We start from the raw sequence: 16,300 nt of genomic DNA on the forward strand, positions 1-16,300 counted from the left end.
GGCACCCACAGGACTCAACCCCAAGGCCAGGCTCCTTCCCTATGCTTCTGTTTTGAGGTGTCTCAGGCAGGAAGGGTTAGGCTCCCCTGAAAAAACCTCCGGTCTGCTGGAGGTCTGTGGTCCCCTGCCCTGACTGTGTCCCTCTCCCCAGGGCCTTTGCCAAGCGGCAGCAGCAACTGACAGCCATGAAAGTCCTGCAGAGGAACTGCGCCGCTTACCTGAAGCTGCGGAACTGGCAGTGGTGGAGGCTCTTCACCAAGGTGGGTTCTGGAAGGGGCCCCTCCCACACCACAGCCCTACGAGCGCTGTGACGGCCTCTGATGTGGTGGAGGGGACAGGCAGGCCTCACACTGGCCTCTGCAGGCCCCAGGGCCCTGGGAGCAGCACTCTGCCTCTCACCCACCGCCCTGCAGCCTGCCGGTGTGAGCCTGAGCTGGGCCTGCCCCCCGGGGTCTAGAGCATGTGGCGTGGAGGGTCGCAGCCTGCCATCAGGCTCAGAGCAGCTCCCAGGGTGTGAGGGCCCTGGCTGCTGGGGCCCCATATGCTGGGGGCTCAGTCCTCCCAGGGAGCCGCAGGGCGGTGGGTCAGAACCTGCACACAGCTGGACAGGCCTTCTGCTCCCTTGCCTCTCTCCCCACCCCCCCATCCCTTCATCACAAAAGTCATTCAGGCTGCTTTTGTCTGTAGTAAATAATTTCTGGCAGTTGGTGAAAGGCAGGGTAACAAAAAGTATAAAGAAGAAAATAAAACTTTCCGTGTGATCCGTTCAGCCAGCGCTGAACCAGCGCTGGCGTCTGGTAGATGTTTCCATGTTATCCCCCGTCTTTACTCCTTTTAAATCTCCGCTCTGTAAACCGTATGCGTTCTTACCTAGCTGAGCTCTGACTTGCATAAACAGTTGTGTTTGTATTTTCCATTTAAAATTCCTTCACGAGCATCATCTTTTATTTTTTTATTTTTTTTAATTTTCAATTTTTATTTATTTATTTATTTATTCATTCATTCATTTATTCATTTACTTATTTATGATAGTCATACAGAGAGAGAGAGAGAGGCAGAGACACAGGCAGAGGGAGAAGCAGGCTCCATGCACCGGGAGCCCAACGTGGGACTCGATCCCGGGTCTCCAGGATCACGCTCTGGGCCAAAGGCAGGCGCTAAACCGCTGCGCCACCCAGGGATCCCCTAATTTTTATTTATTTATGATAGTCACAGAGAGAGAGAGAGTGAGAGAGAGGCAGAGACATAAGCAGGCTCCATGTACCGGGAGCCCGATGTGGGATCCGATCCTGTGTCTCCAGGATCGCGCCCTGGGCCAAAGGCAGGCGCCAAACCGCTGTGCCACCCAGGGATCCCCACGAGCATCATCTTTTAAAAGTTAGCATGTCGTTCCCTGGAGCCGTTTCCGATTTTATCTGGTGACCTTTCCCGCGGTGTTTCTTTCTCTTATTCCCAGTATTTCACCGTTGTAAACAATGCCGCCCTGCACATCTTCATGCACACACGGGGTCCTCTCTCTGACCCGTGCTTAGCAGCATAGCACTGAATCCATCTCCAGAAAGATGGTCTGAGTGTGTGCCTCCTCCCCACAGCGTGTCTGGGTGTCCGTCACTCCCTCGGGCTTACGTTGGGCACAGGTGAGGGGACTGCTGGCCCGAATGGTTATCGTCTACCTCCGTCTCTTCTAGGTCAAGCCACTGCTGCAGGTGAGCCGGCAGGAGGAGGAGATGATGGCCAAGGAGGAGGAGCTGGTGAAGGTCCGCGAGAAGCAGCTGGCTGCAGAGAACAGGCTCACGGAGATGGAGACGCTGCAGTCCCAGGTAGGTGTCAGCAGGCTCTGCCCAGGGAGTTGGGGCGGCTGCTCCAGGTGCCGCCACCTGCTGGCCACCAGCGGGCGGGGCGTGTTTGGAGTTGATAGCCAGGTTTTGCTGTCACTGTATCAGCAGCTCACCTCCCTGCAGGCCCCATTCGGGGTCCTGTGATGTAGGGAGGCCCCCGGTGTGGCGGAAAGCTCCTGAGTGTTGGGTTAGCCTTATGAGCCTGTTCCTGGCGATGGCGGTGCCCAGCTTGCTGGGTAGTGGTGAAGATCAAGAACATGAGAGATGGGAACTGGTCTCATTGGGACGGTCTCACCATGGAAGGCCGAGTGAGGGGTTCTCCGCACTGCTGGGGCCTGAGGAGCATGCGGGGGCTCACGCTGCTCACGTGTTCTTGGCAGCTCATGGCAGAGAAGCTGCAGCTGCAGGAGCAGCTCCAGGCAGAAACAGAGCTGTGTGCTGAGGCTGAGGAGCTACGGGCCCGTCTGACCGCCAAGAAGCAGGAGCTGGAAGAGATTTGCCATGACCTGGAGGCCAGGGTAGAGGAGGAGGAGGAGCGCTGCCAGCACCTGCAGGCAGAGAAGAAGAAAATGCAGCAGAACATCCAAGTGAGCCCCTTCCCTCCCTGCAAGGAGGGGCAAAGGGGATGGGGTGCAGGGAGGTGTGTGCCCCCGGAGCCGGAGGAAACGCAGAAATCCCAGGGCCATGGACGGCCCCTCTTCTGTTTGCTTGGGCTGCCTGTTAGAGCTGCTCTCTGGGGGCAGTGATTTCTCCCACGGGCTCAGACCTCTGCGAGCACCGTCAGAAGAGCACCAAAGCCACTTTAACTAACTTCCCTCTCTCTGTCCTCACCGCGGCCAGTCCCGGGAGCCAGGGCGAGCAGCTCTGCCTTCTGCCCATGCCTCTGGTGGGCAGCTTGCTCAAGGAAGCCCCTCATAACAAGCCGAGCACACGATGGGTCCGGGGTCTTGGCGTCCTTTGTGCTCTGGCCTCAGTTTGGAAGACTGAACCCCTCAACGGGGTGGGGCCAGGTCTGGGTCCCGAGGCGGGGTCTCTGTGGTCTGCGCCCCTCACGGTCTCCCCGACTCCATGGTAGGAACTGGAGGAGCAGCTGGAGGAGGAGGAGAGCGCGCGCCAGAAGCTACAGCTGGAGAAGGTGACCACTGAGGCCAAGCTGAAGAAGCTGGAGGAAGACCAGATCATCATGGAAGACCAGAACTGCAAACTGGCCAAGGTGAGGCCCGTGGTGCTGCGGAGCGCTGGTGGCTGGGCGCAGGCAGGGTATGGGCCCACCACCACCCTCCCTCTCCCGCCTGCCATGGTTTTCCTGGGTGTCCGTGGCCTCTGAGCACCAGCATCCTATTCGAAGGCATGTGTCCGCTGAGTGGGGCCCGAGGGAAAGGTCTGGCCTTCTTAGCGAAGCTCTCCACAGGCTCCTGAGACTTGTAGCTGAGCCACCTGCGAGGTTCTGCACGTCCGTCACCAGCGGCTCTGGGCACCGTGGTGGCTTACTGTTGAGGGGCAGGTGCTCTCCTCCAACTATCCCCAGGGTACTGACTGCTCCTCTTAGAGCCAAGTCGGGTCCCTGTCAGAGTCTGCTTCTGAGCAGATAAAAGCCCAGAGTCGTGTCAGAGAAGGAAAGACAGGGTCAGAAGGCCATCCTCAGTCCCGAGCATGTGGTGGGGGTTGAAGCAACAGGATGCCTGCCTGTGGACTCTGTGACACGAGACCGAGATCCCCGTGCTGTCACCTGTGTAGTCAGCCTTGTTGGGAACCTCGCTGAGATTACGACTCCAGTGATGGCCACACAGCAGAAAGTGGGGAGAGCAGCCTGGGTGCTTGGGGAGATGAGGAAGGCAGAGATCCCAGCCTACCCAGGGGATGAGTGCTAGGTACAGAGCGTCGAGCCACCCCCTTGCCGATGCTGGCTGGACGCCTTTCTTACCTGAGCCCAAAGGGGTGACATAGCAACCACATTTGTATATCCTAAGGAAGCTTATCCAGCTATTTCACGGGTGCTAGTGATCTTTCAAGGTTATCCTTTGATCCAGAAAATCCTAATGAATCTGAAGTATTAAACCAATGCCCTCTCCTTGGTTTAATCCTAAATTTCTGGGTAAGTCATACTTTGAAGAGAGCTGAAGTGTTCTGTGCCCAACTGACTTTAAGCTCTGATCCACCCTTGCCCCCCCCCCCCCCCCAGGAGAAGAAGCTTCTGGAAGACAGAATAGCCGAGTTTACCACCAACCTCATGGAAGAGGAGGAGAAATCAAAGAGCCTCGCGAAGCTCAAGAACAAACATGAGGCGATGATCACCGACCTGGAAGGTAAGAGGGTAACAGCCATCTGACCTGGGAACCGAGGCATCGCTGCTCCAGCGCCCTCGTGGGCCCGGCTGCCAGGATCAGGAGCACTGCACTGGTCTCGGGTTCACTGTCTGCACCCCCCAGCCACTGCCCTGAAAACCGCAGCGACAGCTCTGGTCCCCACGGGGTCTGGGCCTCCAGGCACTGGCAGGACTGGGAAGGAATGTCCCCCAACGTGAAGGGCTCTCAGAACACTGGCATTTCTCTACTGTCTGTGTCATGAGTTGCACAAGATTCACTTGCTAAGAGGTCGTAGGTCTGAGCCCAGCTCTGGGTCATCTTACAGCTATCCCATAATCTCTGTGGGCTTTGGTTTCTCTTCCCTCTAAGGGGGCACACGGAACGGGCATCCGTGGGGACTAAACTGAGTCATGCATACAGACACACCATGCGTGCTCTGCTGTGCTGGACAGATGCCGCGACAGGCCATTGCTTGACTCAGGCCAGGTGACCCGTTGTGCCTTTGTCTCCCTGAGTCCCGGGAGGAGGACGGGGTAGCATGCAGGTCTGGGTCTATCTGAGGACTTCCTGCCCCTGCCTCTTGAGAGGTGTAGACAGCAGAGGGAGAGGAGAGAGTAGAGTGCTGTGGGGGCTCCGAGCTCATTCCAGAAACCAGTGCTCCCTCAGCAGAGATGTGGGGCCACCTGGCGTGTCCAAGGCAGCTGTTGACTCCCTGCACATGTCGGGCCCAGACTGTCCAGGCTGACCACCAGGAGGGTTTGCCCAGCCCCGCCTGCCCCCCTCACGTTTGGGGGATGTGGTGAGACAGGGTGGCAAGGGGACTCGAGGTGCTGGCAGAGGCCTTGCCCGTCATCTCCCTCCACCCGGGAACAGTCTGAAACACGATGTCATCCAGGTCCAGGAGGGCATAGCCACTGGGCAGGCGAACACACAGGGTCTTAGTTTGACCCTGATGAGTGTTAACAAAGATGTGGAATAGCCCAAGTGAGCCATGTGCATGCGCGCTTCCTCGCGCGCGTGCGCGCGCACACACACACACACACACACACGGCGTCAGGGGTTGTGGTGAGTGCTTGCAGATACTCATGCCCATGAGCCTCACGACCTAATGGCGCGGGTTGTCTCCTCATCCTTGTTACTCAGATGCCCCACAGCAAGGTCAAGGGATTACCTGAGGGATGTCCTAGTGGAAATCATAAAGCCAGACATTGGACCCTGACCCACACCCCACGCCGACCGTATAGAATTCATGCAGGACTTTCTTTACATAATTTAAGTTCATGCAAAACTAAAGCTGGTTTTTAGGGAGGCAAACCTGGTGCAGCCTTAAAGGGGGCTGTGAACACGACCTGCAGGGGAGCATAGGTCCCTGGCGGGGCAGGTCAACGGGGTTTGGGGTGACCTCGGATGTGGGAGCTCAGGGATGTGCTTTCTTTCATCCGGGCGTTGGGTACGAGTATCTTCATATCGTTATCCTTTAAGGCTCACGTGGGTTATAACAAAAACTCAGTATTTTACATAAGAATGAAAAACAAGAACGGAAAAAGAATCAGTGGGCACTGAGGGCTCTGTTGATCTCCCCGGGCTCCCTCCTCAGAGCGCCTCCGAAGAGAGGAGAAGCAGCGTCAGGAGCTGGAAAAGACCCGTCGGAAGCTAGAGGGGGACTCCACCGACCTCAATGACCAGATCGCCGAGCTGCAGGCTCAGATTGCCGAGCTCAAGATGCAGCTGGCCAAGAAAGAGGAGGAGCTGCAGGCCGCCTTGGCCAGGTGAGGGCCTCGCTTCAGCCCATGGTGGGGCCAGCACTCCTTGCCCTCGGAGCCGCTGCACAGCAAGACCTGTCCTGTCCACCAAGAGCACCCGTGTGGCTCCTTTGTTGTCATTTATTTGCAACCCCCCCAGAAGTCACCCACAACATCACCCAAGCACCATAGGTCTTTCATGCATTTTTAAACTTTCTGACTACAGATGTGCTTGGGGAAAAAAAAAAAAAAAGATTAGTTTTAGATACACAACAAAATTGAGCAGAAGGTGCAGAGAATTCCTATACACCCCTGTCCATCCCCCACTATCACATCCCAGTCCGGGGGGGCCCACTGGCTGCTGCGAACGAACCTGCACCAACAGGTGGTCATCACCCAGAGAGCGTCTCTGGCACCTTCGTATTTTTTCCTTAGTTGCTGGAATGATGGACTCTAGCATTTTATTTCATTTTCACTTAATATTTAGTTTTTCTTCTCCTCATGTTCAGAGCACCGAATTTCAGTTTGGAAAATGACGTGGCTCCCCTATGAGGTTTTCCAGTTCTCAAAGTGGTTTTGCTCTTAAATCTCCTGGAAGCTTTAGATGTTTTTGCGGAGAGGAGCACCTGAGGGCATGGTTATGGCTTCCAGAAGCGGCGGTGGCTGCTCTTCTCTGAAGCCTTTTCTGCACCCTCTGCTCTCTGGGTGGGAAGAGCCTCCCCTGATATTGCTGGTCTCTCTGGCAGAGTGGAGGAGGAAGCCACCCAGAAGAACATGGCCCTGAAGAAGATCCGAGAGCTGGAATCGCAGATTTCCGAGCTCCAGGAAGACCTGGAATCTGAGCGAGCTTCTAGGAATAAAGCTGAGAAGCAGAAGCGGGACCTTGGGGAAGAGTTGGAGGCGCTGAAAACGGAGCTGGAGGACACTCTGGACTCGACGGCTGCCCAGCAGGAGCTCAGGTGTGCCATGCGGCCAAGTGGCCAAGTCCCTGAGGCGGGGGCGCGTGGGAGGCAGAGGTCGGTCGGGAGTGGGAGGCCCGTCGAGGAAGCTGGCTTGGAGTTCGAGTGAGGCCAGGGTGGGCTCTCAGGCTGAAAGGGCCCCGATTCCTCCGCAAAGTGGGTATGCGAGTGTGGGTTGGAGACGCACAGCCGAGACACACGGGAGGGAGAGCCCGGCAGCACGCCCGGCCCCGGGCCTCCGCTCTGAGGCCCTTCTGTGCTTCTCTCCAGGTCCAAACGCGAACAGGAGGTGAACATCCTGAAGAAGACCCTCGAGGAAGAGGCCAGGACCCACGAGGCCCAGATCCAGGAGATGAGGCAGAAGCATTCTCAGGCCGTGGAGGAGCTGGCCGAGCAGCTGGAGCAGACGAAACGGGTGCGTGGGCTCCCCCAGGACCAATAGAATGGGAATGTCGGGTGGACTCTATAAATGCCACTTTTATATTTTCTGGAAGATCGTTATGTTATTAGCCAGAATGTCAAATTTCAGAGGCTTTACTGGAAGCCTGACTCCCAGCAACTATAATTTCCTTCATCTTCTAACACTGCTAAAGTCCTAGCGTCAGTGATGATTACGTTTTACACTTGAACGTGAAGGAGGCTGGGCAGGGATCGTTCTAGAGGTGAGGACCCAGGCCACGTGTCACGCTCAGCCGAGTGATGAGTGTGGGTCAGGCCTGCGCTCCCGGGTCCAGGGCTCTTGCCAGCACACCATCCCTGAACTGGCCTGCCAGCAGGCTCGCTGAGAGCACATTCTGGATCTGGAGCTCACAGCTCTCCCAGCGCTGGAAGGAGGACCAGCCTTCTGCCCGGACACAGACGCCCCTTCCCACATCTTGGCTTGTGTCCCCACCAGGTGAAAGCCAACTTGGAGAAGGCGAAGCAGACCCTGGAGAACGAGCGAGGGGAGCTGGCCAACGAGGTGAAGGTCCTGCAGCAGGGCAAAGGGGACTCTGAGCACAAGCGGAAGAAGGCTGAGGCCCAGCTGCAGGAACTGCAGGTCAAGTTCACCGAGGGGGAGCGAGTGCGCACAGAGCTGGCGGACAAGGTCACCAAGCTGCAGGTGAGGCCTCCATGGCCGGGAGTTCCTGCCTGTGGCTCCTCGGCCTTGGCCCAGATCTCCAGGGCTTCCCCCGCCTGTGCACCTCTCTCTCTCTCTCTCTCTCTCTCCCCCCCCCCCCCAAACTGGCTTGTCAGCAAAGCATTCGGGGTGCAGTTCCCCTTTGCCTGACTGCTGAGGTGGTGCCAGAGCAATCATGTGCCTTGTCCCTCCTGTCCCATCTCTCCCCCACATGCCACAGGTTGAGCTGGACAATGTGATGGGTCTCCTCACCCAGTCTGACAGCAAGTCCAGCAAACTCACCAAGGACTTCTCTGCTCTGGAGTCCCAGCTTCAGGACACACAGGTAAAGGTGGCAGCGGGTCCCAGCTCCTCCGATGCCCTGTCTTTCCCTGTATCCATGGGGTCTTCCACCCCCCGCCCCCACCAGGAATTCAGCTGTCGCCCGGATCCAAGGGATCAGCTCCTCCCTCCCATTGGGGGTGTGGGGCCCACATGGGTCTGACCCTGCGCCTCCTGAGCACACACGGCCCCCTCATCCTTGGTGTAGGAGCTGCTCCAGGAGGAGAACCGGCAAAAGCTGAGCCTGAGCACCAAGCTGAAGCAGATGGAGGATGAGAAGAACTCCTTCAAGGAGCAGCTGGAAGAGGAGGAGGAGGCTAAGCGGAACCTGGAGAAGCAGATCGCCACCCTCCATGCCCAGGTTCTTATCGGCGTGCCACCCAGATGACTCGGGTGCTGCAGGCTGGGGAGTTCCTGCTGGGCACCTGTCTGCCCAGGGGGGGACAGAGGAGGTCCAGGGGGGCAGGGGAGAGCCAGGGGACAGGAGGAGGCCTGGGGGACTGAGGAGGCCCGGGGGACAGAGGGGGCCTGGGAGATAAGGGGGGCCCGGGGGTAGGGGGGGTCCGGGGGACAGGGGAGACCCAGAGGACAGAGGGGGCCCAGGAGGCAGGGGGCGCCTGGGACATAGCAGGGGAGGCCTGAGGGGCAGAGGAGGCCCAGGCCTGCCCCAAGCTGGGTGTCCTCCTGCAGGACCTCCTGCCCTCTCCAGCTGGAGCTCCTAGCCAGGGTCCCCAGGTAGAATTCAGGGGTCTGTCAGCTTAGATGGAGGAGATAATCAGGTCTGTATTTCCACCAACCTGACGGATGTGTAGCATTTTCTTGTATCGCCAATGTAGGCAGGAAGTCATGCCAGCACCACCGCCGTCAGCTGCATTTTCCTGTATTGGTTTACTTGCTGATCCTATGCATTTTATGCCTATTAAAACTATAGTTTCTTTCCAGACTCCCAGAGGGTCTGCAACCAGAAATAGATCAAGAGCCCTGTTTTGCACATCCTGTCTTGGGTTCTCCTTGCCGGGCCAGAAGATCTACACCACCTCCTGGGGGTGGCCCATAGTCCGTGTTCAGTCTGGGTGGGGGTAGCCCGTGTGTGTGCGTCAAGGCAGTTTTGTCTGTGGGTGCCAAGAGGGGTTGCGGGGTGGGTCCCCCCAGAGCTCCTGCCTCCGCAGCAGACAGATTTTGTCCCTGGGCAGAGGCCGATGGAGGAGGCTCCCCTCTCTGGGCTTGTCTGTAAAACAAGAAACAAGAGGCTTGGTGTATGTCTCGACTGAGAGGCCTTCCCCGGGGCTGCATGCACTGGGCAGACACCCTCTGCAGAAACCCCATTTCTCTTGCCTCCATGGAAGAGGGGCATCCCCGTGCCTGGGCCTCCACTCGTGGGGTGTAGGCCAGCTGCCACTGCCCTGGGGCACGGGGCTGTCTCCCTAACTCCACACTCCTGCCCAGGTGACGGACATGAAGAAAAAGATGGAGGATGGCGTGGGGTGCCTGGAGACCGCGGAAGAAGCGAAGAGGAAGCTCCAGAAGGACCTGGAGGGGCTGGGCCAGCGCTATGAGGAGAAGGTGGCTGCCTACGACAAGCTGGAGAAGACGAAGACGCGGCTGCAGCAGGAGCTGGACGACCTGCTCGTGGACCTGGACCACCAGCGCCAGACTGCCTCCAACCTGGAGAAGAAGCAGAAGAAGTTTGACCAGGTGTGGGCCCCAGGCACCCCCCCACCGTTCATTTCCCACCTGGCACAGGCCACGGGGCAGGCACACAGGGGTCCCCCTCAGGGCAGGGCATCTCTTCCTCTTTCCCATTTCTTACCATCTTTCAGATCGTTTCTATGGAACCAGTTTTATTCGTATGTAGAATTCCCTCTGCCCCCCCCCCCGCGCCCCCCGCCTTTTTTCTTTTTCTCTACCCTCAACATGGGGCTTGAACTCACAACTCCAAGGCCAAGATGGTGCATGTCCTACCAACTGAGCCAGCCAGATACCCCCATTATGTAGGATTTTTATTTATCTGGCATACCTCCACCTCATTCCACAAGGTCTGAGGCAGCTTTCAGAGACCCAGATTGTGGGGTAGGATAGAAAAATAGAATAAATTAGGGGTCGGCAAAACCAGCCGAGTGCAGCCCTGTGCTCCTGTGCTGGATTCCATCATGCTCCCCTCTTTGCGGCTGTCTCTGCCTGCTTCCGTGCTTCTGCAGCAGAGTCCAGCAAAGTCTAGAGCATTCATGACCTGGCCCTTTAAGGGCCTTGGGGAATAAAGAGGTACCTGGACAAGAGGGACTGGGGAGATGGGGAGACGAGGTCTGGCCATGGTGGGCCCGCACGGAGAGTGAACACCTGAGAACTTGAACGTAAATGGGCATCTCTGATGCGGGCTGCAGGTGGGGCCTCTAAGCAACCAGATTCACATATGTATGTATGTACTTATTTATTTATTTATTTAGGTTCATTTATTTATTCATGAAAGACAGAGACCTAGGCAGAGGGAGAAGCAGACTCCTCGCAGGAAGCCCAATGCGGGACTTGATTCTAGATCCCGGGATCACAACCTAAGCCGAAGGCAGGCTCCCAACGGCTGAGCCACCCAGGCGTCCCGATTCACATGTTTTGTTTTTTTTGTTTTCCACATGGGTTTTAAAGGAAACACCAAGTGGTTGTTCAGGAGAACAGGGCCTTTCTTGTGTCATGCTTCCTGTGGGTTTTCATTGGAAGGGTCGCCATGTGACGTACAGAATCATGATTCTCCAATAATCCAAACTAAACAGACCTCACAGTGTGCTGACAGAGATCACCTTGTCTGGTTACGAGGACACACTGGACTACATGTGCCCCACTTGGAGCCCGCTGGGTACCCTGGGTGATGGCCTTGTGGCGGCTCTTTGTGCTCCCCTCCCCTCAGACCAGCACTTAGGATGCTCATTCCCCAAGGAGTTTTGGGTCCGGGTGCTTAGCCCACCTGAGGTCAGCATGCTCACAGTGACCTCCTCTTCCCCAGCTACTGGCCGAGGAGAAGACCATCTCTGCCAAGTATGCGGAGGAGCGTGACCGGGCCGAGGCAGAGGCCCGGGAGAAGGAGACCAAGGCGCTGTCGCTGGCCCGGGCCCTGGAGGAGGCCATGGAGCAGAAGGCGGAGCTGGAGCGGCTCAATAAGCAGTTCCGCACTGAGATGGAGGACCTCATGAGCTCCAAGGACGACGTCGGCAAGAGCGTGAGTACCATGTCAGCCGCCAGGGTTCCAGAGGGACCTGAGTGGGGAAGTCACAAGGGACTAGGGGCCGAGCAAACCCTGAGGTCAGGGACCTTGGGGACCTTGTCCGTCTGCTCCTGACTCAGCCTTCCTTGGTGGTTGGGGTGGCAGGTCCACGAGCTGGAGAAGTCCAAGCGGGCTCTGGAGCAGCAGGTGGAGGAGATGAAGACCCAGCTAGAGGAGCTGGAGGATGAACTGCAGGCCACCGAGGACGCCAAGCTGCGGCTGGAGGTCAACCTGCAGGCCATGAAGGCCCAGTTCGAGCGGGACCTGCAGGGCCGCGACGAGCAGAGTGAGGAGAAGAAGAAGCAGCTGGTCAGACAGGTGTGGAGGCCCTCCCACTGCCCTTCCCTGGAACAAGGCTGAGAACGGCTCTGGGCAGGGGCATGCTGGGGACAGCTCCCTCCCCCTCCCCGTCTCCCCTTTCCCTGGGCTGTGTTGGGGGCTCCTTGTCCACTCCTCCCCTGTCCTTATGTTCCAGTCTTCTGTCTCAGTGTTCAGGGACCCTCTCCTTAAGGCCAGTAACCTTCATGGGCCCCCAGAGGCCCTGTGTAGCCCACCCGGGCTCAGAGCGGGCCTGGGTCTGAGTTTGGGTGCAGCCTCCCAAGCTGTTGGCATGTGCCCCAGGTGCGGGAGATGGAGGCTGAGCTGGAGGACGAGAAGAAGCAGCGCTCGATGGCTGTGGCTGCTCGCAAGAAGCTGGAGATGGATCTGAAGGACCTGGAGGCCCACATCGACTCAGCCAACAAGAACCGAGACGAGGCCATCAAGCAGCTGCGGAAGCTGCAGGTGAGGTCGGCTGGGCCAGCAGCATGGTGGCCGGGACATGCTGAGAGGTGCCACCCTCCCCTCTCCGCGGACAGATGGGGTGCCCTTAGCCCTATCTCGCAGATGGAGACTGTGGCCCTGGGGTTGAGGGGAAGCAAAACAGAAGCAAAGCTGCTCTGAGATCATTGACTGTGTGTCTAGTAAACAAGGAAACAAAGCTATGGAAACCTCGAAACACAGTGACGTTAGGGAGGTAGTCAGTTGGTGGCGGGTTTCCAGAGTAAACCAGAGAGAGCCTTGGCTCCCGACCTGATCCAGTCTTGGTGGACAGTGAGTGAAGCTTCTGAGCTGAGCACAGAACCCCACGTGCAGCCCAGAGCACAGGACACATACTTGGGAGACTCTCACCTCATCAAGGATTAAAAATCACAAGTCTTGTCTATTCATGTATTCCTTCTTGTACTTTAATAATGATTTTAGCGTAGTTAACATACAGTGTTATTTATGAGTTTCAGGCATACGATGCACTGATGTGTCAGTATGTCTGAACTCAGTGTTCATCAAGATAAGCATTAAAGATAAAAATCCTAAGAAACCACATCGAAACCACATCGTACCCAGAAGAGCAGCCACGGGAAGAATGTAGTCGGGGCCATTGGTGAGGTCCTAGGGTTGTTGCTGGTGGCAATTCTATCTGCTGCCTTGTGGCCCAGGGAATCTCAATTTGGGATTTATCTGCAGAAGAGGGAAAAAAACCCTATTTGAGCAAGATCTTTAGAGTTAAAACGAATCATGGGAGAAGAACAGAGGAGACGCGTTTCTACCCTGTAGTGGGGGCTGATCCGGCAGGTGGGCATTGACCTAGAGTGGCAGGTGTCCCGGGAATGGTGTCAGAGTGCCGCATTCGGGTCAACAGCCAGTTGTAGAAAGTGTGGCCCAAGTTGCAGCTTGGGCTAAGGCGTAGCCAGCGACGTTAACGCTGCCAGAGGTGTGCTTGGTAAATCCTGATGGTCAAAATCATGTGAAAATGGCACAGGGTAAAAGAGACGACTGTCTTTATTATTTTGCCCTTTTACCGCCAAGTCGGTTGAACATGGCTCCGGGCTGCAGGGCCGCCTGAAGTTCTAGGGGTGGGGCATCCCTGAGAGGGGCGGTGGCCGTGGTGAGGGTGTCAAGCCTGTCCTTGCACCCCAGGCCCAGATGAAGGACTGCGTGCGGGAACTGGATGACACGCGTGCCTCCCGTGAGGAGATCCTGGCTCAGGCCAAGGAGAACGAGAAGAAGATGAAGAGCATGGAGGCCGAGATGATCCAGCTGCAGGAGGTGGGCCGGGCCTCAGGGGGGCACTCGGGGTCACCAGCAGGGGGCAGCCCAGAGCCGCCACCCAGGGCCTCCACCCAGCCAGCCTGGGCCACCCAGCGCAGCTGGCAGCGAACTAGCCTGACTCCAGCAGTGGGTTGGGGGTGGTTTTGGCTTCGTGAAACAATTCCCTGCAGGGTTTCATTAAGTAGCTGGGCTCCCTGGTGTGATTAAAACGCTGTGTGAATTAAATTGTCGCCATTTGGGGCCAGCTCCCTTGCGTGAAATGAGGCTTTGTGATAATCACCACCTCCTGTTGGGCGTTGGCTCCTGTCAAGGGGGAACCTTCCCAGACCCGCACTGCCTTGTCGGTCACCTGTGAGCCATATCCCAGAAGCCTCCCCTCCGCCCTAGGTGGTCTACAGTGTGAGCTGACTGGCCACCCGGTGCTCCTGGCTGGGCTGGGTGTCCAGGCCTGTCCTAGTCCATTCTCACCTGCCTGGCCTGAGGTGATCCCTCCCTCTGAGGTCATGTGTGGGTCTCTCTTGAGACCACCTTACCCACCTGACTTTCAGAGGCCCCGTGCTCTTGCCCTAACTCCCATCCCTGCCTCGTTCCTCTGACTTCTGGTCTCCCTGGGATGCAGAGGGACCAGCCTCCCGTCAGGGAAGAACGGTTTTTTATTTATGTCTACATCCCCAGCACATGACTTGGTTCCCACACTTAGATCTAGGGGCTCTGCAAACATGTGGTGCCTAAGCTGTGGCCTCAGTGGAAGGAATCAGAGGAGCTGATGAGGAAGGGCTTCATGGAGGAGGCAGACCTGGGAGAGGTTTCGAGAGGAAGGGCCAGGGCTTGGGGGGCTTGGGGAGCATGGTGCTGTAGAGTGCCAGGAACGGGGGAGGGGGCTTGCGGGGCCTCAGGTGGGCGGCCCCAGCAGGTCATGGTCTGGGTTCTCGTGGCAGGAACTGGCAGCTGCCGAGCGTGCCAAGCGCCAGGCCCAGCAGGAGCGGGACGAGCTGGCAGACGAGATCGCCAACAGCAGCGGCAAGGGGTGAGCCGTGGCGTGGCGTGTTCAGCTGAGGGTGGGGGGCGCCCCTCCTCCGGGACAGGCCCCGTCTCACTCTGCCTCCCTGCCTCACCCAGAGCTCTGGCATTGGAGGAGAAGCGGCGCTTGGAGGCCCGCATTGCCCAGCTGGAGGAGGAGCTGGAGGAGGAGCAGGGCAACACGGAGCTGGTCAACGATCGGCTGAAGAAGGCCAACCTGCAGGTGGGCGGGGTCGGGCCCCTGGGCGCCCCTCCCAGCGCATCCTGGCACCTGCAACAGCCTCCCTTGGTTTCCCTCTCTGGACCCTGGATGTGGCAGGGCTCCCTACCCTGGGAGGGCCCAGAGCTTGGGGCTCTGTGGGACCCAGCGGCCCCACCTCTGCCCCATCGTGCTCCCTGCCCCCCGTGCCCGGCCTTCCTCGAGGTCACCTGCCCTCTTTCCCACAGATCGACCAGATCAACACCGACCTGAACCTCGAGCGCAGCCACGCCCAGAAGAACGAGAACGCGCGGCAGCAGCTGGAGCGCCAGAACAAGGAGCTCAAGGTCAAGCTGCAGGAGATGGAGGGTACCGTCAAGTCCAAGTACAAAGCTTCCATCACTGCCCTCGAGGCCAAGATCGCACAGCTGGAGGAGCAGCTGGACAACGAGACCAAGTAGGTGTTCCTGCCCATCACCTGCAACATCCTGCAGGGTGCTCTGTGCCTGCCTGAATCCCAAGTCCCGGGGCCCATGTCCCCTCCTGACCTGCCCTCGTCCCTTCCACTGGGCTTCACGGAGTTCGCGGAGGAGCCCACGGCCCACCTCTGCGGTTGGGGGCTTTGGTGACCGTCCCTGGGGGCTGAATCAGCAGAGGTGAGGGTTCCTGTCCCATCGGGCAGCCAGTCTGCAGGCTCAGTAAGACTGAGGCTTCTTTGGTGGTAATGGGCAGGTTGCCCCGGGCCCCAAATCTCAGTTTTCCCTCTCCTTGCCACATACATGCTCTTGGGACTGTGCCCCTCCCTCCTTGAGCCCGTTTGCTCATCTGTGAAATGGAGCTGGTCACCATGCCTCCCGTAGACCGACGGTCGTGGGTGCTCAGTGACGAGCGCCTGCCTCAGCCTCAGAGCCTCCAGGTGGGGAGATGCCAGCGAGGCCTAAGGACAGCTCATCCGGCTGCTGGCAGGTAGCCGGACCCTGTGAAGGAGGGTCCCTGAGCCGCCTCGTCTGTGCCTCGCAGGGAGCGCCAGGCAGCTTGCAAGCAGGTGCGTCGGGCCGAGAAGAAGCTCAAGGACGTGCTGCTGCAGGTGGACGACGAGCGGAGGAACGCCGAGCAGTTCAAGGACCAGGTGTGTGTGCACACCGAGCGGTGGGGCCCCGGGACCGTCCCGCGCCCCCGTCCCTAACCGGGGCCGCCGGCCGCCTGTCTCTGCAGGCCGACAAGGCATCCACCCGCCTGAAGCAGCTCAAGCGGCAGCTGGAGGAGGCCGAGGAGGAGGCCCAGCGGGCCAACGCCTCCCGCCGGAAGCTGCAGCGCGAGCTGGAGGACGCCACCGAGACCGCCGATGCCATGAACCGCGAGGTCAGCTCCCTCAAGAACAAGCTCAGGTGAGCCCTGCCTCCCCTCCCCGAAGCCCGTGGGCTCTGAAGGGTGCACTGTGGACAAAGCTTCCA

The 16,300-nt window shown here is 58.3% G+C and overlaps 1 protein-coding gene across 1 annotated transcript in view; it reads left to right on the plus strand.

Moving 5' to 3' along the window:
• The window catches only part of MYH9 (myosin heavy chain 9), a 91,745-nt gene that overhangs the window by 73,216 nt on the left and 2,229 nt on the right, over positions 1-16,300 (plus strand). The window contains exons 20-40 of the mRNA XM_025461089.3: positions 152-260; positions 1,689-1,820; positions 2,219-2,425; positions 2,914-3,051; positions 4,021-4,144; positions 5,742-5,913; positions 6,633-6,845; positions 7,116-7,260; positions 7,741-7,947; positions 8,186-8,290; positions 8,495-8,647; positions 9,733-9,981; positions 11,282-11,494; positions 11,645-11,857; positions 12,161-12,322; positions 13,496-13,624; positions 14,566-14,654; positions 14,747-14,870; positions 15,095-15,303; positions 15,867-15,975; positions 16,062-16,234. Of these exons, the coding sequence (XP_025316874.1) occupies positions 152-260; positions 1,689-1,820; positions 2,219-2,425; positions 2,914-3,051; positions 4,021-4,144; positions 5,742-5,913; positions 6,633-6,845; positions 7,116-7,260; positions 7,741-7,947; positions 8,186-8,290; positions 8,495-8,647; positions 9,733-9,981; positions 11,282-11,494; positions 11,645-11,857; positions 12,161-12,322; positions 13,496-13,624; positions 14,566-14,654; positions 14,747-14,870; positions 15,095-15,303; positions 15,867-15,975; positions 16,062-16,234 (3,375 nt within the window). The remainder of the gene's footprint in view (positions 1-151; positions 261-1,688; positions 1,821-2,218; positions 2,426-2,913; positions 3,052-4,020; positions 4,145-5,741; positions 5,914-6,632; positions 6,846-7,115; positions 7,261-7,740; positions 7,948-8,185; positions 8,291-8,494; positions 8,648-9,732; positions 9,982-11,281; positions 11,495-11,644; positions 11,858-12,160; positions 12,323-13,495; positions 13,625-14,565; positions 14,655-14,746; positions 14,871-15,094; positions 15,304-15,866; positions 15,976-16,061; positions 16,235-16,300) is intronic.

This window comes from Canis lupus, chromosome 10, assembly GCF_003254725.2.
Source record: "Canis lupus dingo isolate Sandy chromosome 10, ASM325472v2, whole genome shotgun sequence".
NCBI lineage: Eukaryota > Metazoa > Chordata > Mammalia > Carnivora > Canidae > Canis > Canis lupus.